General features: G+C 49.4%; 1 protein-coding gene across 1 annotated transcript; it reads left to right on the top strand.

Annotated features, from left to right (window-relative positions):
* Positions 1-51: 51 nt before the first annotated feature.
* On the top strand, positions 52-23124 carry LRSAM1 (leucine rich repeat and sterile alpha motif containing 1; the record flags this gene model as incomplete). Its single annotated transcript, XM_082008909.1, has 24 exons — positions 52-123; positions 1677-1733; positions 3372-3416; positions 3876-3953; positions 4830-4898; positions 5610-5694; positions 7084-7205; positions 8393-8483; positions 9460-9590; positions 10192-10221; positions 11270-11392; positions 11482-11621; positions 12072-12116; positions 13127-13197; positions 13952-14051; positions 14966-15053; positions 15786-15860; positions 17405-17485; positions 19736-19831; positions 20429-20527; positions 21359-21490; positions 21930-22011; positions 22315-22463; positions 22999-23124. 24 exons carry the CDS (start codon positions 52-54, stop codon positions 23122-23124), a joined length of 2187 nt encoding a protein of 728 aa, XP_081865035.1.
* Positions 23125-23692: the final 568 nt, after the last annotated feature.

Below are 23692 nucleotides of genomic sequence, written 5' to 3'. Positions count from 1 at the left end.
TTTACGCTGATCATCTGTGCCACTGAGACAAAGCTATAGCCAAAACTAAAGATGCCACTCTTCTTCCGTAAGAAGAAACCCAGCGATGATGCTCGGAAGCGCCTTGAATACCAAATGTGCCTGGTAAGCAATGCCGAGGTCTCTTCTGCACTCTGTGCCTGGTCGTGGATGCCGGATGGATCAGTACGTCCCCTGCGTTACCAGTAATCGTGTTACTGATCTCACCGAGACAGCAGGTCATCTTCCTAACGTACATCAGAGTACTGCTTCCCCCGTCTCCCTTTGCCCTCCCATCCACAGATCCCCTTCATGCCACTTCCATCCCTCTCTGCTGCTGTGGTTCCATGTAACATCCTCCATCCCACCCCACCTGCCAGCCTGCATATGGGACGCCATCCCTCCTTTCTCCTCCATGCCCCATCACTCTTATGGATCTCCCAGTTTGCTTTTCCTACCAAGGAACCTGTGACATCCCCTTTCCCATCATAATTGGCTTTCCTTGTGCCTCTCTTTTGCTTCTTGTTATTATTTTGTTTCTTCCTATCACTTGTTAGATGCTGCTGTTTGTTTTCCTGGACTAGGATTTGGCCAGGATCCTCTGGGGTAGATCCTCAGCAGGTTGCTGTCATGCCAGCAATGTCAGCAGAACTACCTGCCTTACAGCAGCTGCAGTTTTAAAGTTGGCTTTCTGAAAGCAATCTACTTTTGAATTATTTCACCTGCAATAGGAGCTGTGGACTAGTGCTGGGATAGGGGATCTGGTGTGCTCTACCCCAGAGGCACCTGCCTTATTCTGCCTGCTGGATGTCTGTAAGGTATTTTGGAAAGGAAGGCTTTGTTATGTAGCAATAATGAAACCAGTTTTACTGAGGTTGTTCAGGTGGAGGGTTTCTGTTAAGCCTCTGTGGGGCTGGGGTGGGATAGCTTAATCTGTCTCTTCCAGATTTAGTTCTGTATTGCATGTGCTTAGTTTAGGGTCACATATCCAGTTCTGAAGATTTAACAGAGGCACTAACACAAGCAGCTTTTATTGCCTTGTGCAATACCTTTTATTTAAGAAAATAGTTCCGGAGATGCAATGCTGCTCACAGTGAGATTTGTCCTGTTTCCTTGCTGTTAGCAACTGCATTGGATGTAGTTGATTTGAACATGGGCAACCACTTTTGTACAGAATCAGTGAGTCCTTGCTCCTTCTTACACAGCAGCGCTGGCTCTGCAGGTCCTGTGGAAGCAAAAAGGAAATAGTGGATTATTTTGGTTTCTGTGTAGAGTTCAGAGGAAGGTTGGTCTGCTGGGTGAGACATACCAATGACCCAGCAGGCTAGGATGGCACTGCTGCTGTTCCTAGGAAGTGCCTCTGTTGAGACCCATCATTTCCTTTCCATATCCTTTCAGTTAAAATTACAGAATGAGGATGTGCTTTGGTTCGTTCAGAAATTCATTTATTGCACCAAAAGGGTTTTTCTGCAGTTTGGTTTCCTGGTTGCTCTTGCTTTCTGCAGTTGTAGAAGCACACCCTTTGCTTCTAGTGTCATCATTGAATTATATAGCTGTGGCAGAGAGCTGTAATTACATTTTCTAGGGAGGGGTCACCTGAGTAGTTTAGTCAATATGCAGCAAGAGGCCATGTATTTCTGCCTGGTGTAATTCTCTGGGTGTGTATCTCCTCTCTGCAGGCAAAAGAAGCTGGTGCTGATGACGTTCTTGACATATCCAAATGTGAGCTCTCAGAGGTACGTTCGCCACAACTTCCAGTATTGGCTCACAGGTCTGAGTTCTCTCTCTGCTTCTTGTTACTGTCAAATTTAGTATCATGTCTATGAGCCTTGAGACAGAAATGCCCTTGTTACTGGTCTGCTTCTTCCTATGTCTGCTGAGCTCTGGCTTTCAGGTGAGGGCTGCTTCTGCTTTTTTTTTGTGGGAGATTGCCTGTCCTACCTGATGTTTCCACAACATTTCTGTCCTGGGAATCCCTTTTCATTTGACAAGATGGGAAGGGCAGAGCGGTCTCATAACCTCCACCAGTACCATGGCAGGACCCTAGTTTGGGAACTCGTGGCCTAATTTTGCAAGTCATAAGGGAATTTTTTTGCCAAAGGCTGTTTCTAATCTTAGAGCTACAAAGTCTGCCACCTTCCCTTATTTTTCTGTAAATCCCTGGTTGCAGGCTGCCTGTTAAGGATGGAAATCTCACTTCCAGCTTGGCTTCTTTTATGGCAGCCAACTAAATTAGAAACAAGCTGTCTGCTGGAGTGTGAGCAGATTGCCAGGCTTTCAGAGGAGACACAGCTTTTCATTCTGGCAGCCAGGCAATCCTGTTAAGAAGCGTGTTTCTATTTCACTTTCATTTTTTTTTCATTGTCTTGTGTTTCTAAAATGTTGGTGCCTGTGTAACGTTTTGTCACAGGATGCCTTTGCCAAACAAGCTAATAGAATTAATAGGTGTACTAATACTAATAGGTATTGCACTGCTCCTTAGGGAGAGATTTGGGACCATCCTGGAGAGGATAGCTGTCTGCTGTGTGGTATGAAATGGCTTTGCTGAGACTTTGGGATGTTTCGTCCTGAGATCAGAAGCCAACAGCATCTTGTGTGTAGGTTTGTGAGCTGTGTGGGACAGTCTGCCAGCCAGTCTGGGTAAAAGGGTGGCAGACGGAAGATGCCCTGAGCGAGCTCCATTCATAGCTGCAGCTGGTCTTGGATCCCCAGCAGCTCCTTTTTGTTTGGTACCATAAAACTCTGTCTTGCTTGTCTTCTTTTTCACCTTTGTATTTTAAATAAATAAAGTGAGCCACCAGTTTGGGCTTAAAATTAACTCTGGACGACAGTTTGGCCGATGCCAGTTCCATGCTGCAGAGCAGGTCATGGTGCTCAGAGTCTTGGCTGGCATGGGCTGAAGTTGCTGGAATATCCCTTTCCTGACTGCCCTTGTCCTGCAGAGCCTGGCACATATGAGGACACTTAGTCCTGCCTGTTGCTCACCTTCCTCACTTAGCCCACTGCAGCGTGTTTGCCGAGGTTGCAAAACCACAGAATACATTTGTATGATGACTAATTGAAAATATGCCTGAACTCTTGAGTCATCTGCACATTGGATATTAAATCACACAAGACTTGGACTTCTGCCTAAACCTCCGTCTGTTCTGTGCTATGCACGACGCTGTCCTATTGTGGGGAGCCATTTCAAGCTGTTTAAATGGAAGCTAACTGGGAAGTACTGGCATCCTGGGCCAAAACCAGGGCCAGTAATTTTAAGTATCACTTGTGTTTTCACTAAAGTTAATTATTCACGCTTTACAGGTGGATACTGTAAAAGTGCTTACAAAGATAGTATCTTGAGAAGTCTGACACTATTTTTTAATTGTTTTTAGGTTCCTTATGGGGCCTTTGCAACTTGTAAAGTCTTGCAAAAAAAGGTAATGTTGCAATCAGAAATTATTAGATAATTCTATTATTATGCTTCAGTATTATTGCTGTGTTTGAAATGACTGTATGTGTTTGTTTATATGTTGCCTCAGAAGAAGTTTGCTTGTAATGAATTTGACCACTTGTACGATACTACACAGAACAATTTGGGTAGGACTAATCCTGTCTGTGTGCTTTAGAGCTAACTTCTGTCATGAAAGATGAGGTGATTGTTTCTATCTTAGCCTATCTAATGATATTTCTCATGTAAGAAACTAGGCTCTTGTTTAGATCTCATGTTAAATGTTTGACCTTCTAGGAAAATACATTTATTTTTTTAATATTGTATATGATGCTGAATAAGATATTAAGCTCTTATACAGCCTCTGCAATTAAATCTCAACAAATGTGTTTGTTCTAGGCAGCAGTGTCTCTTGTGCTCATGTTTCAACTGGATTTTTCCTTCCCAGGTGCTGATTATTCATACGAATAATCTAACATCTTTAGTTCCAAAGTCCTGCAGCCTCCTCAGTCTCATAACCGTGAAGGTAATTGTGATTCTTAACAGTTAATCTGCAGCATATTTTCCTTGCATTCTAGCTGCATTAAAACACACTAGCCCAAGTAAATCCCTTCTGTCTGACTGTCTTCACCAAGAATCAGTAACAAGGTGTGAAACCTGCCTTTCCTAGATTTACTGCCCAGGTAGACAGATAACGGTCACTGAGCACTTTGTATAAAATCATAATCAATCCCAGGACTCATTTATCCTCTTCATAATCCCACACTTCTGCCCTCAACACCCTCGCACGGTGCTGGTCTGTCAGGGCTGAGTGTGTTACGGGGTAGATCCGTCTCTCTTCTGCACTGGTGGGTCATTCGAATGTGAATGAAACTGGTGATGGGTGACCGTGTGTGATGGAGCTGTATTGCCATGCCTGTCTTATAAATGCTGAGGGCTTTCTGCTCCACCACCCTTGTGCTGTGGTTGCTCAAGAGGCAGAGTCACTCCAGCAGCTCACCTCTCCCCATGGAGGAAGGTCTCCAGGTGTAGTCCTGCGCTCTTCCAGTGCCAGCGCTGGTGTTGGAGCAGTTCAGGTCACTGATCCTGCAGAAAATGTCTTTTTCTGCCAGGCTGGCTTCCTGGAGGTGATTTATCCAGTTGGCTCATACAGTTTTGTGGAGCAGCTCCCTTGGTGTCACTTCCCTCCCTGGTCTTTTGTTTATTTATCAATGTGTAGAGGCTTGAGTTTTCAAAAGACCTACAAGAATTGAGTGCCTATGTCTCCTTGAAAACTTAATTGGCTTTTCAAAGCCCCATTGGAAGGGACGTAATTTTCATTGCTAGATAATTCATGACCTTTCATTCTTGCACCACGACTTCTTTTCCCAACCTTGTTTGGTGAAATCCTCTCCTCTTCCAGGTTCTAGACCTGCACGACAACCAGCTGGCATCGCTTCCTGCTGATATTGGTCAGCTGACATCTCTTCAGGTAAAAGATTTGCGGCTGCATCCCAAGGGTCTGTAAAGGGCATGTTACAGGACAGCAAGAATATGGCGTTACTGCTATTTGATTTATAATTAGTCACAACTTAAATGATGGTGCTCATATTGTCAGATCTATCTCATTGTTTTGACTGTCGCTGTTGAACTGGCTTGTTGGAAAGGGAGGGCAGGAAAAGAGCAGGAGAAGAGCAGGCATGCTGAATTATATAGTCCCAGCTTAGTGCAAGGGCTGTCATTCCCTGTGGCTCATGCTGCCAAGCAGGTGCTCTGAGCAAGCAGAGCTGGAGCTTCCAGTCCCGTTGATTTCCCAAAATATTCAGGTTTTAGCATTCTCCCCGGTGTGATTATGTTGAGAACTCAGTGAAGCGTGTCGCAGTGCACGCTGAGGGTCCCCTCTGCTTGGGGTGCGGCTTGAGGTTCAGTTGCTGCTCCCCTGTGGGAGCCAGGGTGGGGGAGTGTTGCCCGGGAGGGGAGGACACTCTGCTTCCCAGTTCCTGCATCTGGCTTCAGCACCTGCTGCTGCTGTTGGTTGTGAACAGGGTTTCTCACTGCGTGTGGCAGCTAGACGTACCCTGTATCCAGGGCTTCTGGAAAATAATTTTTTTTAAAGTGAAAGTAGTCTCAACAACATAGATGTGTAAAAGACCTGAGACTTGTATAAAGAATATCTGGAATATCTTTTCTTTTAATACCATAGGTCCTAAACCTTGAAAGGAATCTTTTAAAATGTCTTCCGCAATCTATAGGAGACCTTGCCCAGCTCCAGATGCTCAATGTGAAAGGTATGGCACATGTTTCTTGTCGGTGCTCTGGGCAAAGCACCATTTATTATCTGCGTCATGTTGAGCTGCATTAGTAATTATTCCCTTCAACCATTCCAAGCACCAAACGGTTTACACTAGGAATGGCAAGGAAGAGCACAAGAAAGGTTTTAATTCAAATAGTTGGCAAGGCAGGAGAAATCATCTGAGCTGAAAACGATTCCTAAAAATTCCCTGAGTTATTAAGGAGTAACTACGGTTGTTCCGCTGCTTCTTAGCAAATGCACTCACTGTCTGCCTCCGTTCCCTGCCATGTGGTTCAACTCATGGCTCTTGGGTCAGACTTGCTCCGTATGATGTTTTCATTCAGCTCATTGCCTTTTCTCAAAGGAGAGGTTGTTGGGTCATCGTGTGCGATCTCAACAGATGAAAGCTTGCTTGTGTGCCGGCACGTGGAACAGCATTTCAGAGCCCTAGCTGCCTCATTCCTGTGGCGAGGAGTGCCGAGAGGGCTGGAGGCACGTGTCTTCCTCTGGGAGCGAGACCCACCTCGAGCTGGAAGCGCTCTGTCTGCCCTGCAAGAGGAGTCCCAGGCCAGGCCTGGGTTTGTCCCCCTCTGGATAATGATTTAGACCAGCCTAAGAAATCTGTCTATGGATGTTCAAGTGTGAGAAAAATAGTAGGTCTTCAGCAGAAGCAGTTCAGTAAAGCAAGCAGAGCAGTCAGCCCAGATAAACTGAATTACAATTAAGTCCACCAACATCTGGAGCTTGGTTCTGTAAGCCTGCATAGCCCTGCCAGGTTTTCACAGCCCTAATACAAAGGTCACAACCATATCTCTTTTCAAGAGTCCTGGGCATTTTCCAGATATGCAGTACCATAAATTTGGGAGAAAAAGGAGGCTTCGTTACAGGGAGCTGTTGCTGAAACAGGGAAGGAAATGGAGGGCAGGGGACTTGGAAGTGCAGCTCAGTTCATTGCTGTATCTGTTTGCAACACCTGGCCTCTGAGCCCTAGATGTGCAGGCCCACACTCAGTCCCTTTTCTCTGATCTCTGATACTTGCACCGAAGGGAGGAAGACTCCACATTACGAATATTCTCTTGATAAAGAGCACAGGATGATCCAGCCTGCAGCAGTGACCTCAGCCGAGAAGGTCATTTCGGTATGAGGAACCACTGCTGGACCTGTGCACTTGGGCTGTGTGCAAGTAGATCTTGATCCCCATTTGCCTTGGTGGGCAATGGCAGCCTTTGGAGCCCTCGTGTGACCCACGACAGCCCTGTCCCTGTAGCAGAGTATAGAAAATGAGTCATACGTGTGATTATGGTTTGGTGTTCCAAAAGGTGAACTTGCTCGGTCCTGCTTTGGAAAAGTTATGTGGCACTAAATGACTTTTCTCTCCCTCTAGGTAACAAGCTGAAGGAGCTGCCTGCTACTGTGAGTGGCTTGCGGAGTTTGCGCACTCTGGATATCAGTGAGAACGTGCTGCAAGAGCTACCACGGGTGCTGGCTCACATCCGCACCCTGGAGGTATGCACCCAGCCAGCTGTGTCTGTCTCTCCCCTTTGCAGGCTGTTTATTCTGCTGCAGGTTGCCTCCTGTCCTATGTGCTCAATATGATAATAAATTCAGCATAGAAAGTGAATTTTTAGGGCTTGGGCAGGACCTACTGCGGGGGATTGTAACAAGGCTATATGCAGTTCATGGTGTCCAAAACGGCTTTTTTGTACCCTTCCTGCTTTGATCTTGTCTGATGACTTTTTGCCATGGCTTAATCATGACAAAAGTAACCCACAGGGAGTGAACCCCCAGTTTTTTTCCGCCAGGACGATCTCTCTGAGAACATGAACTGTGCCTATGGGCTCAGCTTGACTCAGCTGCTTTCCACCAAGGCTGATTCTAAACAAGCAGATGGGGTATATTCAATGAGGTTTTTGCCTCCGTTGTGATGGATCTCTGACTCATTGTCAGCCTCCGTAGGTTTCTGGCTCCCTGGAGTGTGCACTCAAAATGGGACAAGCGTCAAGATTTTTATGGATGTGTTACCTTCTGGCTGCCAAGCTTGTCAGTGCTAAACTGTGCAAACGTCAGGCAACGGGGCTGACTCAGACACCAGCATGGAGGATGGGCATAAATGCTCTCCTGTCTCAAACACACAACATTAGGCTTCACTTCTCTTGTGGGCAGTCCCTGAGATGAGGGATCTGTGCAGCTTGCTCCCCTGTGCTTGGTAAAGTGGTTCCTTTCTGGGCTTTCTCTACAGGAGGCAACATTAGGCCCTTTTGGTAGGACAAAACAGCAAGTGGTCCTTCCACTTGTTCTTACTGGTACCCCTCTTCTCTCTGTGTCCTTTGTATCACCATACCTCCCCTGCATCAAGCAGGGCTCCACCAGACAGAAATTAGTAGAAAATTTCTGTAATTGAGAAGTGCTGTGCCCTCTTGTGCTTAAACACAAAGTAGACATGTCTGCATGAGGGATATGCTCCACTGAAGGACCAGCTCAGAAGCTCCCAAGTAAGAGACAGTGGAATCACCTCTGAAAGGTGTCAAACACCCAGTGGAAATTCAATACAAACTCCTATTTATGTCAGAATTTAGGGTAACATGAAATTATCACTCCATAAGTGAAATTTTGGGCAGCTGCAAGGATAACTGCAGTTGGACTGTGGCTGGGCCACCAGAATAACCTTCAGCTCTGTGTGTTCTCTTTTGGAGACGCTGACCTTGGATGCTTCTTCCATGACCTACCCATCACCTGATATTTGCAGTGCAGGTACAGAGTCCATTCAGCAGTTCCTCTGCAAAGGTAAGCAAGAAGAGTCTGTGGATGGCAGTGAGAACTTGGGGGACTGTGCTGTGCTCTCATGAAGTGCTGTGGCATGTTCAAAGATTGCATTAATGAAGGACAAACATCAGGTTGGCGCTGCTTGGGGTATTTGTGATGCTCTGCACATTTGGCAGACTGGTCAGTGAGTTATATGTCTGTGCTGGCAGACAACAAAGCAGGAGTCCTTCCTTGAGACTTGCTTCTTACTGTCACACTGAAATTTAGAATTATTTTGTCAAAACAGCAGAATAGCTGAGTCAGAGACTGTCTTGGGTGACTGTAAGAAGTCATTGCATCTCCCTGTGATTTTGTTTTCTCCTTTGTATTTTCTCAAGTGGGAGGATTAGGTATTGTCCAGGTATAGCTGCCTTGGGACAAGGAGATAGACTCAGTAGTCACTTGAGGTCCCTTCTACCCTCATTTTCTGTGAGAAAAGACTTGGGAGCTGCAGACTGATGGTTTGTTAAGAGAAAGATGAAACCAGATGGAAAACTCGGAGGACAAAGATAATGTACTGTGATTTTGTAAACACTGAGTTTAATACAGACAGGAAGGTTCAGAAGAGGTTTTATGGAGGGGATGTGCCTTGGCAGACATTGTGCTAATCCCTGAAATAAAAGGACAGTCAACTTATTTTATTATTGCTTTAGTATGGGCAGTAACATTTGCAGCCCTGCAGAAATCAACATGCCTGTACCTGTGTGACGGAGACGTTTCTCTCTGAGCAGGTTTGCTGTGATCGTCTTCCTGGTGGGCATGGGCTGGCACTATCTCCTCTCAGAGCTTCTTGTTGTTAAGGCTGCCTGAGCTGAAGGAGCTCTTTTCGGCGCTCGTCTGTGTGTGGGGAGAGGGAGCACTGTTGGAAGCAGTCTCACACATCAGCCAGCCCTTGGCCATGCTGCCAAGGAGTCCTTTAAGCACCAAATGTTCTTGCTTTGTGTCTGATACCTTCCAGAGTGTGGAATTGCATACTACCCTCCCTCGCAGTATCTGCTCCCGGCGCTGGAGAGTGATGGAGAAGGAACATCCATGGATGGGGTGGAGGGGGCAGTGCACAAGTACTTGGAGGAGGAGAGTGAGTGGCAGGTGAGGCTCCACTGCGTGTGAAGTTATGACAGGGTTTTGGATTTGTTTCTCCGCTCCATCAGTGGATCTCACAGCACTTAGCACATCATCCCTCATCACCTTCCCCACCATGAGATGTGTCCTTTAGGATCAGGAGAGCATCAGTGCCCAGGAGCAGGCACTGGTGACTCCTGGAACACACCTGGTAAAGAACTGTCTCTGTCCTTGAAAGCAATGATGCAGTAAAGGGACAGGAGTGACAATGTGACACGGTGCGTGCAGCATGGTTTCGCATGCATTGTTGGGGGGGGACAGCAAACTGCAGAAGAACCTTGTGATTCCCAGCCAAGTGCTAGGCACATCCAGCCCTAGGACGTGGGAAAGGTGAGGCTAGGCATGTAATTACGATAAGCTGTGCTAATTTCTGTGCTGTTTAGCAAGTACAGAGTAAATTTCTTTGACGCTGGAGAAGCATCCATGACTGGACTTTGTGGCTATGTTAATCTTCTTGTGCCTTTGGTTGATGTCTTTACTCAGTTAGGGCAAGATATATGTGGGCTAATAATATCTAGAAAAAATTGCTCCTGGGAGTAAATGTCTGCTGGTATTGCTTATTTTTCAGAACAAATTCTTGGATTACGAGAAAAGGAAGGTAAGAGTGAACCCCTGCAAATGCTTTGTCTGCAGAATAACTCCACTTTTTTTTCTTGTTTTCCCCTCCTTTATCCTGTTTCTCACCCAAAACTGAATGTTTTGAGGACTGCATTTTTGCAGAACTCCCTCAGAGCCGCTCGCTCCTCACTGCAGAAGACAAGTGGGAGCGTGGGGGAACTGTGGCTGACTTGTCTGACACACACAGCCGATGAGCTGCAGTCTCTCTCCTGAGCGAGCAGTTCCAGTTTAAAGCAGCCCATGTTTGCAGAGCTGGATCTGGGGGCTTCCACACCAGGTGGCTTTTTTCTTGCCTCTCTGTGCTGAAAGCTCAGTTTATTTTTCACATGAGGTGGGCAGACGTGTGAGCACAGACTGCTCAGTATGTCCCTGCCCCGAACTCCGGCCTCTCTTTGACTCCTATCTTGGCCCCTTGGCTCATAGTGCCACCATACCTGCTCTCTCCTAGCGTTCCTTGTTTCTGTCCTCCATTCCCCTCTCCTGACTGCACTTTTAGTTTGCTCTTCTTTTTATTTCACTGGTCTTTGTCTCTTGCCCTGTGCAAGGCTCACTTTGAAATAATGAGAAGCTGCTGTGTGATTCTGTGTGATTCTGTCATGCAGTTCACCTCTTCTCTTGGCTAGAGCTGCTTGTAGCTGGCTGCTGTCTTCATACAAGGGAGTCCCCTTGCTATCTGGAATTGAAGACAACCTGAATTTTGGGCTTCCCTCTGGGTGTTTGAATTGACTGTTTCAGTTGAGTGGGTTGATGCCCAGGGGCTTCAGCTTCGTGACTTTGAAATGAGTGGTGGGGAGTTTGGAGACTGTCATAAAGAGAGCAGTGGCTTCTGTTTCACAATTTTTGGGTTCCTAAGGAGAGAGTATTTCCACTCCTTAGTCAAGCTTCCTGTTTGCCATTTGGCTTGCTTGCTTGTAGTTGAGGGGATTACTGTGCCTCGTTTTATGCTTTTGCCAGAATTTGGTTTTGCTTGGGAAGGAGCAGAGCCTCTATTGATTTCTGGCATTCATCTTTCTTCTTGCTTCTCCCAGGAAAAAAAAATGCAGGAGAAGCTGGAATTTGAGCGGCGCCTGAACATGGGGCAAAGAGAACATGCTCTGCTTGTTCAGCAGATCAACAGTCAGAAGGATGAGATACTGCAGACAGTGAGAGAGGTGGGTGTCCTCTGGGCAGGCCTCATGCCAGACACTGCCTTTCCTAAACTGACCACTTGCTCCTTTGGTTCTCTCTTGCTTTGGCCTAGGACCAGATGAGGCTGGAGGAGGGTCTGACAAAGCACCAGCGCTATTTGGAGGAGGAGCGCCTGAAGCTGCTGCAGCAGTTGAAGCAAGCGGAGCAAGGCATTGCCAGCCGTATCCAGAAGCTGCTAGAGGACAACCAGAGGTAGGGTCCCAGGGTATCTTGCAGTGAGCTCTGTCCCTCAGGGGCTCGTGTTATTTTGTCCCATTCTGAGCGGTTCATTTTGCCCTTTCTGAGTATTATGGAACTGGTCAGGATTGATGTCTGTAGGTGGTGCCTTAACTGTTGAACTGCCAAAGTCCCGTTTAAAGGAAGTGGAATTTGACACCTTAAAAACTGTGTTTCACACATATGTGTGCTGTTGGAGTTGTGCAGTGCTGTAAAAAAATTTGAATTCCTCATGGAAGGTGCATATTTGAAGTATTTGAAGGTACCACTGCCTAGGTCTGCTGGATCTGCTGCTGGGCTGGTGCTGACACAAGGTTACCAGACTGCTTAAAGCTGTGCATGAGACACAAAGTCATTTTCTGCCTGCTGGGGGAGTAGGATGTCCTGCTCAGCTTGATGAAAACCTCTTGTTTTATCTTTTTTTAGACAAAAACAAAGTTCAGACATTCTGAAATCCTTGGAGAATGAGAGGTGAGTCTCTTTGAAATGAAGTCTTCTAGAAAAGGGGCAAGAAGCTGGGAAGAGGGCTGGGACCTTCCTTTCAGAGCCACCAGTGTGAATCCAGCTTAAGTCAGGGGAGTTTCATCTTATACCTGCAGCTGGTTCTGGTCACTGTTGGAGGGAAGACACTGGACTAGATGTGCCTGGTCTTACTCAGTCTGGCAAACCCAATGATTTTACCTCTTTTTCATCTCTGAATGGTCCTAGCTAAGGAGTTTGGGAACAAAAGCCTATATTCCAGTATCAAGGACCAACAGAAATCCTACATCTGTTGGAAGGGTCCAGTAATGTGTACAGGCTGGGAGGAATACATTGAAAGCAATGTTGCCATTCAGCCAACACTCTGAGCTAGCTTTGCCACCAAAAATGGTTGTCCCCAACGCTCCCCTGCCTATATGCTGCCCGCTCCTTTCAGCCAGCCGTTCGTGATGTGGCACAGCAAACTGGATGGGGACACTGACCTGGCTGAAAAGAATCCCTTTGTATCTCAGATAGTTTTCCAGCCACGCCAGTTCCTGATCTGTTAAGTGGCATTGTGTGTGTTTGTTCTGGGGCAAGGACAGGGGAGGTAGGAATGGAAGGCAGGCTGCAGCTTTCAATGGCATTGCTCACTTAGGTCAGCTTTAAAGTGCTTGTCAAGCCTCAAGAGAAAGGAAAGCAAAAGAACGGACTGGCACCGTGTTTGGTGAGAGTGTGTGCCTGTTGCAGAGATGTTCTGTTTTTCAGAAAGATCAGCTTTCCAGTCTAAGAAGCAGTTGTCACCATGGTTTTGAGCAAAATTTATGTTGTCTCCCATAGACTTAGAGGTTCCTTACCAAGAAATCACTGAGACTTTTGTGTCTCTGATAAGCACATGGCTTTCCTGAGCAGGTGGCAGGGTGAATCTGCTCAGCCTTTAGGCTCTGAGCTGGGTGGCTGGAGGAGAAGTGAGATACTGCGTGTTTGAAGGAGTGAGTGAATTGTTCTTGTTTGTTTGGCAGAATAAGGATGGAACAGCTGATGGCAATAACACAGGAGGAGACGGAGCATCTACGCAGAAGGGAAGTGGCCTGTAAGTCCAGACAACTCTTTGGGGTGGTAAGGTGCAAGAAAGACCTGGTTCCTCTGGACATGCGCTGAAATAGGTGACAACCACGTGGGAGATGCTCTGTCACACACACATTCTTGCCGTGTTGCTTGGTGCAGCGGGGCAGAGCTGCAGGGGGGAGCATTGAACGTGTACCATAGCTGATCCACTGCTTGCACCTTCAGCTCACTGGCAGTTCTTCTTGAGGTGCAAGCTATGCTCCCTGTGTAGCTACAGCGTGTCACACCAGGAGCCTGTGAGACTGGATATAAGCACACAAAGAGCTTCAGAGGTATCAGATGTTAACTGATCAGGTTCATGAGGCAGGAGGCGTATGTTAATGAGAATAGTGCTAGGGAGCCTTTTCTGCTCATGATGACCATGAACAGATCTGCTGGGGTTGCAAGGGAAATGGTGTGTGTGGTGTCACCCCAAGGATGCGTTACTCGCAGTGGGACTGGCAGAGCTGCAGGGTCGATAGGCAGTGACGGGGCTGCTCCGAGCACTGAAGAGATGCAAGCACAGGCAGAGTGGAGTTTGGTAATTTCCCAATAAATAGCTATGATTCTTGTGGCTGAATGAGTCTGCTCTGAAATGAATGAAATGGAAAAAGCAAGGACAGGTTGGAAATGAGAGAGAAGGCACTGTTAATTGCAAGTGATTGTAGCAGCGGTGGTAGATGAGTGCCTGTTCTAGACACCTGCTCCTGCCGCAGACTGACAGCACTTCTGTCTCCTAGCTGCCATGCAACAAATGCTGGCTGAGAGCTACAAGAACAAGCTCATCCAAATGACCTATGAGTCTCGTCGGCAAGTCCTTGTCAACCAGGCCTGCTCCAGGTACAGTGGGAGATGTCTGGGGCTGGTGGTACTGTTGTAAAGACCCTTTCCTTCCAGCAGTCCCTGCTGTAATTCCCATATCTACACCCAGGAACTCCTGCAGGTGCTGGAATGCAGCAGGACAGCTGTGTAAGAGTGGGTGACAATGCAATTTAAAGAAACTGTCAAACTTGATCAAATGAACCAGTTCCTAACCACAAGAATGTGCATGTTAATCGTACTTTGGGTGAACTATCACTTTTTGACGCTGTTTATTTTACTTTATACATTCTGGTAAATATGAAGGGTGAAATTAAACTAGTCTTCATCCCGTTTTGTTAGCCAGTTCGGTGTCAAACTCTGGCACAGAACTCCTTTCCTCACCTCCCAGGGTTGTCTCAAGGATGCTGTTTGTATGTAGGTAGGACTTGTTGCATTGCTATAGGTACAGGGAGCATTCTGTCTCTCTGTGTTTACAAGAAGGTGAGAAATTTCAATCTGGTGACATCTGGCACTGAACAGAAACAACTCTGTGTGCCTGTGACCTGCCCAACAGAAGGCAGTGGGCAGACACGGTCCTGCCTGCAGGCAATATATGGCCACATTGTCTGGGTGTCCTTCATCAGCACACCCTTTCCAATGCAGAATACTGATGTGCAAATTCATCTCCTGAGCACTTGCTGGGGCAGCAGAAATCCCTGCTTGAACTTCGAGCTGTGCACATGCAGGCAGCAGTGCTTCTGGTCTGGCTTGATCTGTGGTGCAGGTTTGGTTTGGTTATAGGGAAGGAGGTTTTAAATCTGCCAGCCTTCAGTAACCCTTGTTCAGTGACAAATTTATGCATTCCTGGATTCCTTGTTTTCTGCTTTTCCTCTTATTTGTGTCGAGAGTCTCAGACTCAGCAGTAACTCCATGGCAAATCCATCTTCTTGCAGCCTAGCTGAGATGGACCAGAAGTTCCAGCAAATCCTGGCTTGGCAACAGCTGGATCAGAACAAAGCTGTTAGTCAGATCTTGCAGCAGGTAGGCAAAGGAGCAAACTGCTTGTGGCGGGGATTGAGGGAAAGCAACCGCACATGAAAGCGGGATCACAAGTGGATCACAGGAGCAAAAGTGGCAGGGCTGGGCTGTATGTAAAAGTTATTTTATAGGACAGTATGTGCTAAACTTTGAGAATCTCTGGTGTTCTAACACACTGACTTGGGTGGTTGAAAGAAAAATAAATTTATTTTTTAATTAGGCAGCAAGTTTTCAGAAAGGACAGCAGCACAGACCACAGGAAGCAAAACTGGTCTCATGATTAATAGAGAGGATTTTGAGACAGAAGTCCCATCTTTTTGGCAGGTTTTCTGGGTGACCTGGGGCAAGCTGCCTACATTTTCAAAGCCTCTGCTCCTTTTGAATACCTCATTTTGAACCTCAGACCTCTGCAGCTCATTTTTCAGAAGTGCTGAGCAGCCATGCCCTATTGCACAGCCTCGCTGCTCAGTGCTGCTGAAAATTAGCGGTGGGGTTCATACAGAGCATTCAAAATGTGTGTTTGAAGAACATGACTGTAACTTGTGTGTCTGTCTGTAAAGTGGGGTTTACCTTTGGGGACGATGGGATCTAAGACATGGTGTAATCAGGATGCTATTGCACAGAGTAATCACTATTCAGGTGCTGGTACATGAGTCACTGCAAGGTAACAGAGTTTCTCAGCCCATCTGCAGCTGTGTGATAAACTCACTAAGCAGGCTGCTGTCTGTCCCTTAGATTGAGATGCAGAAAGCTGCCTTTGAAGCTCTTCAACTGAAGAAGGATCTTATGCACAGGCAGATCAGGAACCAGGTGAGTCAGCAACAGAAGAAAGAGCAACCAGCTACTCGGCTCATACTGCCAATTCGATGAGACACTTCTGAGGAAGATCAAAGCGCTGTGAGCATAGAGCAGGGTCTGGTGGAAATGAAGAGCTCTTGTATTGCTAAGAGCTTTGTAACAGAGCGTTGGGCAGCGTTGGTTGGTTACAGTCTCCCAGCTCCATAGGATGGAGTGTCAATGCAGATTTTAGGTTCGGGGGAGTGGTGGAATTGCCATTGCTTCAGTCATCTTGGCACTAATGTGGATGAAGTGCTGGAGAGTGGTCACTAGAGGACAGGCCTGCATTGGCTTTGTAGGGTGGTCTGCAGTTGCAGTTATGATTTCCTTCAGGTTGTGTACTTAGCAGGGCTGCTGTTTCCACATGAGTCCACTGCATCTCCATCCAGCACATCGGAACTGCACCTTGAGCATAAGTTCACCTTTTCTTTCCCATTCTTAGCCTGCCTTTCTGAGCTCCATTCTGCAGAAGGTGCAATGCAATAGTCGGGGGGAAGAGCGAGAGCTGGTGGAGAAAGTAGTGGTGGTTGATGCACGAAGATGGGAAAATAGCGGTGGTTGATGCACGAAGATGGGTGGCTGGTTTCTGACACATTGCTCCAGAATCTTCCCTCTTCTGATCTGACACTAGCAGAAAAGTCTCAGGTCAGGAGTTGGTGGGTAAACTTAAGAGCTTGGATATATTGAGTCACTCAGTGACCAACCTCTGCATTGTGCTAGAAGCCTATGGATTGTGCACGGACAATCCAGGAGATGAGTCCAACAACTCTCCATTGCTTGAGTTCATCAATAAGAGCCCTGCAGTTTGCTCACACTTGCTCTGTAAACAAAGGGATTTTGTTCCTCAATACCATGGCTGGACCTTTGACTATGGAAATGCCCATCAGCATCCTGCACAGGCAGTGAGCGGGCCTGAGCCCTGGGTACTGCCTGCGCCAGAGCCCCCGCATCAGCAGGAATTTCATGGTCAGTGGCACACATCCCCAGCATGGCCTGGGATGTTAGGTGGCCTGGCAGATAGCTGAGCTGGACTCTCATCTTGGCTTTGCTGTGGGATCTTGGGCAACTCACTTCACCTCTCTGTGTCTCAGTTGCCCCACCTGAAAGAGCACGTATCATTATGGGATTTGCTGGAGCATCTAGAAACCAGGACCCTGCCCCAGTGAATCTGCAGTTTGAGCAGTGGTGCTAGGAGGAATTTGACGATCGGCTGCTGCCTGTCAGAATGGCTGCAAAAGGTCTGGCTGAACAAACTGATTGCAGTGTGCTTCTAGACTTCAACAGAAGGTGTTTAGAGCAGAAAGGCAATTAGAAGCGGGGGACACAGCTCCTCGGGCAAGAAATGAAGAGCGACCCTTAAGAGCATGCGTCATGGAAGGGCATTAGCAGGTTCCCCAAAACTTCTGGGTGGCTCTGCAGTGCTGTCCCTCCAAGGGCAACAGTTAGACCTCATTTTAAACGAGCATAAATTAAAGTAATTTCAAATGTCAGTAAAAAATGTTTCATCTTCTGTTTAGATTAAATTAATAGAAACAGAGTTATTGCAGTTGACACAGCTGGAGTTAAAGAGGCAAGAACTGGACACAGAGACGCTGCAGGTATGTAGGGCTCTGGGGCTGCCCCACCACCCTCTCTCTGCTCTGGGATCGCAAAAGCTCCACTCGCTTCTTTTTGCTCCTTGCAGCTTCCAGATGATTTTATGCTTAGTCAGAAGGGTACTTACCCACGGGACACCACAAAACCTTCTTTGTCGTGGTAACGTGGGAACATTGCTGCTGCTCCTAAACATCTTGATGCGTTTTCAGGGGAGAGACAAACGAGCCGGCCCTCATAGCAATGGGCAGTTCCAGGTTTGCTGGGTGGGGAAGGATTTTGCGATCCAGTTGTTGGCTGTCCCAGAAACACCTGCCTGCCACACATCGCATGCCTTCTTACATTAGTGTGTTGTGTTTTGTTTTTAAATACCTGCCGGTGATGGCTGTGAGCTCTCCCCGTTCATTTCTAAGCCTTGTCTCCCAGGCTGCTTTGCCCCACGATCCCACCATTCGATGGGCTGACTTCATCAGCAGTCACACATTGAGGAGTATCAAGTTTGGCTTAAGCAGCTTGGCTTTAAATTTTGTTGTTATGCCTTGCATCAGTTGTTTTCTTGTGTGTGCTATTTGCCAGATTAGGTCACCTGTTTAGTGAGCCCGAAATCAGTACCAAACACCATATCCTTTCCAAGAGTAGTGCACCCAGCAGGCTGGTAAGCGCTGGCTTAAGATGGGATTGCCTCTGAGCTCTGTGCTGGACACTTTGAAGTGTAGGATTTGGGTTATGCTCCCTTAACTCATGCAGCTCCTCCATATAACGCTGCAGTGTTGGAGTCCTGATAGTGGGAGACCGCCCAAAGTTTGTGCAGGGAAGACCAAGGAACCCCAGGCAGATGTAGTTCAAATGGCACAGGGCTTGGGTGATTCCTGTTAGGAGACAGCTCCAGAGGCGCGCAGAAAACGAGGTTCTGCCCTAGTACCCATCTGCAGCCCAGCAGGCAGCCCGGTATGTTTGCAGCTTCAGCACTGGACACTAGGAAACGAGGCGTAAGGCAGCTTCATCTCTCTGGATACCCCCCGGCTGCTTGGCAGCCCAAAGGTTCCCTGCTGTGATTGAACACCCCCCTCCAGTGCATGGGCAGTGCCCACGAAGTGCTTTGGCAGAAGCTTTTCTGCAGTCATGCTTGATACGTCCCATGCAGCAGACAGTTGCTTCCTCCCCGATACACAGGTGATTTAGTAATGAACTTGATAAATCATTGGAAAGCAGGCAGAACCAAAAGCACCCTGAGGAAGGGAGGTGTTTGCACAGGTCTCTTGCAAGGTCGGTTTGGGAGAGTGCGGTCCCAGCAGGGTGTCCGCAGTGCGGGGGGCAGGAGAGCTCATCTCAAGGTTAGCTGAAGCTGCCTGGACTTCTCATCTGGAGCAGCTCCCACATGTCGTTAGTTGTCCCTCTGACCTCTGTGGAGGCCCTGACACAGAAGAGCTTTCCTGCCTCCATCAGGGCAAAGCATCTCTGCTCAGCTAATGGTGGCTTTTGCCTGGGAGAGGCAGGCGTTCCCGTCTCCTGCTTAAACAGAGGACCTTGTTGTGTAGGGTCCAGATGCGAATCTTTAGGAGGTCAGTCCTTTAACAACATCCCGTCCCCTTCTCCGTGGACATCTGAAGTCCTTGCGGCTGATGACTACTGGCCTCTGCTCAGTTAATGATCCTCCCAGCAGGTATGAGCTAGCTGGGAGTGAACCATGCAGAGATGCCACATGGTCTGATGTTCCTGAGACAATTAACCTCTCCTCGTTTCCCAGCGGTGTGGCTGCAGTGATGACTTACCTTGCCCTGGTAGCCGGCGGTGCTTGGTGTGAGACCCCAATGAAAGCAAGCTTCCCAAAAGCATGGGGAGGTTGCTACCTTACCTGTCCTGCATATCTACAGGCTTCTAGACCTAGTTTCAGGTGGTCTTTGGGGACCATGAACGCCTGTAATGCCATTGACTGCATTTCTGATGGAGTAATGAAGAGCTGCTGTGGGCCAGCACTGTCTGGGGCTGCCCGGGATGTGCTGAGGGTTGGCACCACTGGGTAATGGTCGGTGCAGGACCGAAAGAAACGGGTGCACCTTGGATTTGCCATGACAGCTGCTAGGAGAGGATTCAGGCTGTCTGCTCAGCCGGGCGGAGGGCCTGTGGAGCGCAGGGCTTCCATGTTTGCTGTGACTGTTTTGGGTATGGTAAGTGCTTTGCTGGAAGTCGAGGCAGGGTGATTGCTTGCAGCCATATGGTACAGAGATGTGGATGCCAGAGTCCTTCTGTTGCAGGGGGTGATCACAGAGCAACGCCAAGCACTTGGCTACCTGCTGCAGCAGCTGCTCAAAGAAAAGAAGCAAAGGGAAGAAGAACTGCGACAAATACTGGTAACGAAGGCCCCTAATTAGGTGCTGTAGATGAGGGAGCGCATGGGCTGACTGCAGGGATAGAGTCAGTGGGTCAGCATGGGGATAAAGGGGAGCAGAAGAGGCCTGTGAGGGGTTGTATCCAGAACCAGAGACTAATTTAACTTCAGAAAGTGCTAATGTAAGCTCTCAAGGGCACAGTTAGTGCCACTCCTTGGTGCAGCATGAGGCACCATCATCATCATCAATCTATCATCTCCCCTGTCAGGAAAGGGAGTCGTGGGGAGGGGTGAGCACAATCCCACAGGTCCCTGCATGTGGTCTGTAATCCTGAAGACCTCCAGAGTCTCCTGAGCTTCAGGAGACCAGGTCCAGTGTCTAGGGCAAAGTGACTGGAGGGATGCACAATCCTAGACTGGATATGGGGATCAAAGTGGGATCAGCCTGCAGAAGGCCAGAAATACCCATCCTACCATAGCTGTGCCCATCACAGTGCTCTGAGCTGGCCCTGCACAGCCCAGGCTTTTGGTTTCCCCTCCTACACGTCGAACTTCAGCTGCCCTAAATACCACTTGCAGCGTTATCTCGGGCTGTTGAATGAATGAGTTTGTTTTTCAGCTGGAAATGGAGGCAAACAGCGAAACCAAACAGGAGAACTACTGGCTGATCCAGTACCAGCGCCTGCTGAACCAGAAGCCCCTCTCCCTGAAACTCCAGGTTGGTGCTGCAGTTTATGCTTTCACTGTAGCTGTGCTCTGCTCTGCAGAGCATGGGGAGGGGAGTGAAGGCAGCCTTGCCTGGACCCACAGGTTCAGCTAAGGCAGGGAGCAGGGCACAGACCTCTCGTACAGGCTGACAAGCCGGGGGAGACCCCGGGCTGCCCTGCATTTAGCCATCGTGCTCTGAGCGGGGCTGCCCAGCAGCCCTCTCTCATTCCTGTACGTCGGAGGTTATGGGGCTGCCCGGGTCTGTAAGGAGCCAGAACCTCAGCTGTCTGCCAGCTGGAGCTGCCATCCTGCCATCAAACTGTTTGACAGGAGCAGTGGACTCTGAGCACCTTCCAGGCAGGGCTTTTTGTTCCAGCTAAACTCCCAAACAGCTCCGCTTGGCTCCCCAAATTCCCCTGCAAATCTGTCTGAATGCAGCAACGCCTGTCCGTTCCTGCCCTGACGTATTGAGCCAGGGACTTTGTGCCATTAAAATTCCCGCAGGGGTGGCCACAAAGCGATGGATCTGAGCTCTGCCCATGCTGTGTATCAGCTCGATCTTGCAAAGCAGGTGCTATTGCAGATCCCGGCTGCCAAAACAGTTATGTTTCATTCTTCCCAGACCACAGTGTTTTGAATTGTGCTCATAAAATGCCTAGGGCCAAAGCTCCTCCGGCTGTTGGGCTTTTGAGCTTTAGTGTCCTCAGGGATGCAAAATGCTTTGAGTGGGGCAGAGGGCAGGAATGAGCACAATGCCTGGCCATGCTGCCAGCCTTGCTGCTGTCTGTCCCCGTGCTCTTTCTCGAGAGCGAAGTCTGGGAGCTCGCCTTGTCTTTTGCAGGAGGAGGGCTTGGAGCAGCAGCTGGTGAACCTTTTAATCGAGCTGTCCGCTGAACAGTACGTGCCAGTCTTTGCACACCATCGAATATCCTTGCAAGCGCTCAGCACCATGACTGCCAGTGACCTGGAAAAGGTAGGAGACAGCAGATACACAGTGCAGGACGAGACCGACTGTGCTGGGACTGAACCTGCCCTTGCTCTGAGCCTGGCCGTGCTCACGGCTATGCCCATGGCCTGGCAGGAGGGAGTGTTGGTGCTCCTGTGTCTCACCTCCCAGCACGAAGATGTGCCAGTGCTGCTCTATGCCCCATCTGAGTGTGCGAGAGCTCTCCCAGGGCGCTTGCATGGTGAGCGGTAGCTTGGCTCTGTCTTTCGACATCCCTCACGTGCTCTTTGTACTAGAAATGGCACTGGAGGAAATTAATTTATCTGGTTTTGATGCCTGGCTGAGGTGCTTCCCTTAGCATGGCTGGGTCTTGCCAGCGAGGCCCAAGAGCTCGCAGTGTCCCTCTGGGGACATGTGTCACCTCCTTTCCCCTCCAAGAGCTAACAGCCCTCCTCTTACACCGCAGGTTGGTGTGACGGAGGCTGGCCTGCAGCGTGCCATTCTCAAGCGAGCTCAGGAGATCCTGGCTGTGGCCAAGACGATCCCAGGTACCACCAGTTCTTTTCCACCTAGTCTTTGACACTCACAGCAGGTCCCTGAGCCTTGAATGGGGCATTGTATGGGGCCAGATGCCTCCCTTTGGGGAGCAGAGCCATGCAAGGCTGGTGTGTGAGTAGGAGAGGCAGGGACCGCTGGCAGAGCTCAGGCTGGACTGTCAATTTAGTCCCATCGACTTTCTTATTTACCGGAGCCCTGAGTTCCCGTCTGCTTGCAGCCATCCCCATGCATGCCAGGGGGGTGGGAGATGGGCAGCTCTCCTGGTGCTCAGACTCTCCTGCTTGCGGTTGCAGAGCTGCTGAGGACGGTGGACGCCGAGGTTCCTGCAGCCCCAGAACCCAGCGCTCCCTTCAAGGAGCCTCTGAGCCCTGAGGTCCCGACGGCTCCCGCGCTGCAGTGGGACGAGAAGAAGTCGGAGTGCGTTGTCTGCATGGAGCAGGAGGTGAGACCCCAGCACGCATCTGGTGCTGGAGCAGGGGGTGTAGTGAGGGCAGCATCCAGCACATCCCCCCATACCAGTGTCCCCCGCCCAGCCCTGGGCAATGCCTGGATGCTCATCCCTCCAGCTCCCAAGCCCGGCCCAGTTTAAGCGTCGCAGCGGGGAGGGAGGCAGGACAGGGCAGGGCTCCTTGCGGGCTTGGGAAGGAGCTTGCTGGGCTCCTGTGCCGGTCTGTCCACAGAGCAGCTGTGGGAAGCATTTGTGGGGCTGCTCGGCTCAGCCCTGGCCCATGTCCTCCCCTCAGGCCCATTGCTCTTGTGGCTTTTGCACAGCCCAGACCCTCGTGCACACACAGCACTGGGCTGTGCCCGGGGATGGAGCTCGGGGTGCAGGTCTCTGCTTCCCATGCTGTGACACCCAGGGTGATCCTCATCTCCTCCAGCCTCCTTTCCTCCTGTGCTGGAGTACAGCGGTGCTGGGATGAGTGTTAAGAGGACAGCAACATGCTCTGTGTCCTCTCCTCTGTCTCTTCCCCCAGACCCAGGTGATTTTCCTGCCCTGTGGCCACGTCTGCTGCTGCCAGACCTGCTGCGAGCAGCTGCACACTTGCCCCCTGTGCCGCAAGGACATCACACAGCGCATCCGCATCTTCTACAGCGGCTAGGTGGGGCGGGGGAAGATGAGGCTGCCCGGCACCGACTCCATCACCCCTTCCCAGGGCGATGTGCCTCTTCTACTCCATGGCAGTATTAAACACTCGCACAGCATAACCAGCACTGCCCTCGCTGTGCACAGCCCCGGGCTGGCTGCATCCTGGAGTCTCAGCACTCTCCACGTTCCCCGATGGCTTCAGCCTCTGCCTTGGGTTCCTCCTTCATCTGTGTCCTCCCATCCTGCCTGCCCACCCAGCATCCTCTTGCCTGGGAGCACGGGGTGATGGAACTGGGCGCGCTTCTGCCCCCTCAGCTCTGGCGAATGTATTTGCCTTCAGAAATGCCTCTCGCTCAGCAGGAATGCAGTTAGTGCCATCTCTGAAGCCACTGTGACCTTGCCGCTCCACCGCTGTGGCCGGGGCACTGCGCACTCCTCCACCCAGCACTGTTGCCTGGAGGTGGGTGAATCTCCTGTGGGGGGGCTCAGCCCCATGGGAGCGTGTCTGGGGCTGCAGCCATGACCAGTGGGTGCCAGGGCAGAGCGAGGAGCTCCCCAACCCCTAATTCGTGCTCCTGTTG

This window comes from Phaethon aethereus (genome assembly GCF_964289735.1).
Source record: "Phaethon aethereus genome assembly, chromosome: 20".
Lineage (NCBI taxonomy): Eukaryota > Metazoa > Chordata > Aves > Phaethontiformes > Phaethontidae > Phaethon > Phaethon aethereus.
This window is presented reverse-complemented; position numbering and strand designations above follow the sequence as displayed.